The sequence below is a fragment of the Pteropus alecto genome, unplaced genomic scaffold, assembly GCF_000325575.1.
Source record: "Pteropus alecto unplaced genomic scaffold, ASM32557v1 scaffold117, whole genome shotgun sequence".
Lineage (NCBI taxonomy): Eukaryota > Metazoa > Chordata > Mammalia > Chiroptera > Pteropodidae > Pteropus > Pteropus alecto.
In genome coordinates, this window is record NW_006440642.1 from 1,281,680 (window position 1) to 1,285,090 (window position 3,411).

At 55.5% G+C, this 3,411-nt stretch overlaps 1 protein-coding gene across 1 annotated transcript in view; it reads left to right on the forward strand.

The window, feature by feature from the left end:
- Nucleotides 1-3,411, forward strand: part of TCF7L1 (transcription factor 7 like 1) — a 145,812-nt gene that overhangs the window by 1,061 nt on the left and 141,340 nt on the right. The window contains exons 2-4 of the mRNA XM_015593872.2: nt 3-146; nt 228-291; nt 481-608. Of these exons, the coding sequence (XP_015449358.2) occupies nt 3-146; nt 228-291; nt 481-608 (336 nt within the window). The remainder of the gene's footprint in view (nt 1-2; nt 147-227; nt 292-480; nt 609-3,411) is intronic.

A 3,411-nucleotide genomic window follows, 5' to 3' on the forward strand; every position in this document is an offset into this window, starting at 1 on the left:
ACGACGAGCTGATCCCTTTCCAGGACGAAGGGGGCGAGGAGCAGGAGCCGAGCAGCGACAGCGTCTCGGCGCAGCGGGACCTGGACGAGGTCAAGTCGTCTCTGGTCAACGAGTCGGAGAACCAGAGCAGCAGCTCGGACTCGGAGGTAAGGAGGCTCCGCAGCCGACCCCGAGGACCCCGGCTCGGCGCCCGCTCACCCGCCCTCGCCTTTGTGTCTCCTCTGCAGGCGGAGAGGCGCCCGCAGCCTGCTCGGGACGCCTTCCAGAAGCCGCGGGACTATTTCGCCGAAGGTACGTGCCGGCCGGGACAGCCTCCGTTCCCGGTTCCCCGAGGCCGTGCCCCAGCTCTTTGCCCCTCTCGCCGGCAGCCGTCCTGGGGCGCGCGTGGGGGGCGCTCGGGTCCTGGGGCCCCTCCGGGGACCCCTGCAGCGGCGCTGTCGCGGGGCCCGGGTCTCACCCCCGCTTTGGTCTTGCCTGCAGTGAGAAGGCCCCAGGACGGCGCGTTCTTTAAGGGCCCTCCGTACCCAGGGTACCCCTTTCTGATGATCCCGGACCTGAGCAGCCCTTACCTCCCCAACGGACCCCTGTCTCCCGGAGGAGCGCGCACGGTGAGCGCCTGTCGGACCGCGCCGGGGCGGGTGGGAGGCCGGGCCGGCGTGTTGTGCCCCCGGGCTCGGTGACGGGGTGGGGGATGGGGCCGTCCCGGGAGGATCCCCGGCAGAACTTGTTTTCAGAGTTGCACGACTCTGTGGCGGCCAAATGTTAGGCTGCGCTGGCCAGTGCCTGGGTGAAAGTAACGTTCCTTTAAATTCTCCCCTTTTGCTGGGGAGAGGCTTTTAGGTCCACGTCTGGAGTCTCCCTTGGCTTCCAAAATTCTTTGCTCGCGCTACAGGAAAACTTGGATTTGTGCCGGCTTTGAGGGGCAGGGAGGGGTCTTGCTTTTCTTCCTGGAAGTGGGTCAACTTTCCCTGGCATTTGGGCAATGGGCCGGGAAATCCGTATTAACGGCGTTGCCCCCCGACCTTGGTTTCACTGGGCTGTTACCTCCCAACCTCGGTTTCAGTTCCCAAGAAACCCAGTATTCGTGGCGGGTTATCACACACCCCTCTTCCCACCGTCGGCCCTCGCGCAGGGGCCTCAACTTTTCTGTGGAGCTCGGGATTTAAAACTTGCCGAGATGATTTCAGGGCAACCCGCGGCATTCTTCAAGTTGAGAAACTTGGCTTTTTTCCCCTTTGTTGCCTACTTTTCTCATTTAAAGCGAGCGCTGAGACACTTAAAACCTGTTAATGGGCGCGCATTGTGTGCTGCGCGCTGGCATTTAGAGCCGTGATTAAGCAAATTGACGGGGCCCCAGACAACGTGCAAATGAAGGCGGATTCCATCTTCCCCTCCCTGGCTCTGAACTCCTGCCCCCCGCATGGCAAGGGGCGCAGCCCGCGGCTGGCTAGGCTTTTGTATCCCCCGAGCCGCCACCCGACCTCAGGGCCCCCTGCCCATATGCTAGGTCCGATGGCAGATCTTGGGCGAGCGCCTGTCTACTACGTGCCAGGCTCTAGCGTGCTGCCCCTTGGGCGCCGCGCGCACGGTAGTGGTTCTTTTTGCTTCCCGCTCAGCCTCCCAGTGCGGGTCAGTGCGTGCTTGATTCGGGGCGGGAAGTGTTGGCGCCTTAGGAACGGGGTCCGACAAATGCACATCATGCTTAAGCTATCTTTAAATAGTGATCACAATTAAATGTCTTCCCTGAGAAACGCTCGGTGCTGAATGGATGATCCCCGCTGTCATGGTCCATGGAGAGCTGAGGCATCTGTTCAGTCGTTCAGTGGTGCGCTCTCTTGGCTAGTTGAGATGGAGTGGAGGTGGGGGCGCTCTGACCAATGGAAAGGGGAATGGGACCACACAGCCCTCACTGTTAAAGCTGGGAAGACCTATGGCTTTTGTTAGCCCTGCTTTGGAGCACCCCAGGAACTTCTGAATATAATAAGCTGGATGTGGGCCTCAGGCTGTTGCCTTTTTCTCATTCGTATTTCAAGAAAAAAGGTGCGAGTAAAAGTTGATCAATAAAAGCTGCAGCAACTTCGTTTAGGTTTTCACTGATTCCCTTACATGTCCACAGATGTAGCTCAGTTCTGAGAACTTTGGTAGGGTTCCTGTAACTTGTGTGAGAGCGTTATGCTACCGAAGTCTCATTTTCCCATTTCCCATTGGCTGTCTGGAAAGAGGGCAGGCATTAACATTGGTGAGTGAGCACTGATCCAGGGCCTGGTGCAGATAGTCACCAGACATGTTACAAAATGACCAATTATTTACCTCCAGTGGCCTATTCCTTCCAGCTAGCCATTTCTCATTAGGGCATTTGGGTTCTTCCTCTTTGGTGACTCTGACAACTGCCTGTCTTCATCCGCTGCCCCCCAGGGAAGAACTCCAGTGGGACAGCTTTCGTTCGTGTTAGTCCCCTCCTCTCTTCCTTCTACCACCTTCTACCACCCTTCCTTCTTTCTACCATCTTCCATGTTCTTTTGCTTAAAAACTTCGCAAGGTGGGTTCCTCCTGGTCCTGAGGATTCCTGTACTAAATGCAGCCCTGCGTGGGTTTCCCAGAGCCCTCCTTGGGGAAGCCGACCTTTCCCCTCTGCATGCCTCTGACTGCCTTTCGGTCCCTGCAGCTGTTCCCTGCCCTGGCCCATACCACAATCCCTGTTTCAAGCCTCTGAAGAACTTACCCTCTTTCTATTCACACTTTATAAGGGACTATGTCCTGGCCTGTTCTCATACCTGAATCTTGTCTCCCTGGTGAATTGCCCTTGCAGAAGTAAGTTCAATTCCCCCATTGTTTCTGTGCCCCTTAAGAGCCTGGCTGCTTACAAAGTTCATTGATATAGGAGTGACCTTTCCTGCAGTTCAGGCAGCTCAGCTGCTTTTTGGCCCTGTCCTTGGGCATCATGGGCTGTTAGGAAAGCAAGTGAGAAAACCCTAAAGTCATCATCTGGGCTATAGAGTTGAGGTGGTGCTTTCTTCTGGATGATTCTATTATGTAGTCGACGTGATTTTCACTTGAGGCAAACTATAGACTCTCTGTTGGTGTCCCAGCCTCGTAAAATGAATGTAGATAGATATGGGGCAGAGGGCTGGGGAAGGAGGTGGCCAAAATGGGGGAAGGGTGCCTCGAATATATAATCTGGTCTTTCTTTTGGCATCCTAGGTCTGTTTTTATGTTATTTCTAAATTTCACAGCCTTAGGCTTTGCTGCTCTAAGGCCTATAAGTGGTATAAAATTGGGTGAGCTCAGTTCTCTGTTGCTCTACCACTTTCTGGAAATACCAAGCCAGAAGCAAAAGTGCTGATTGGCTGGAGTGTTTTCAGGGTGTTAATTGACCCTGGGAATAACAAGCAGCAGGGCTGCAACACCCTC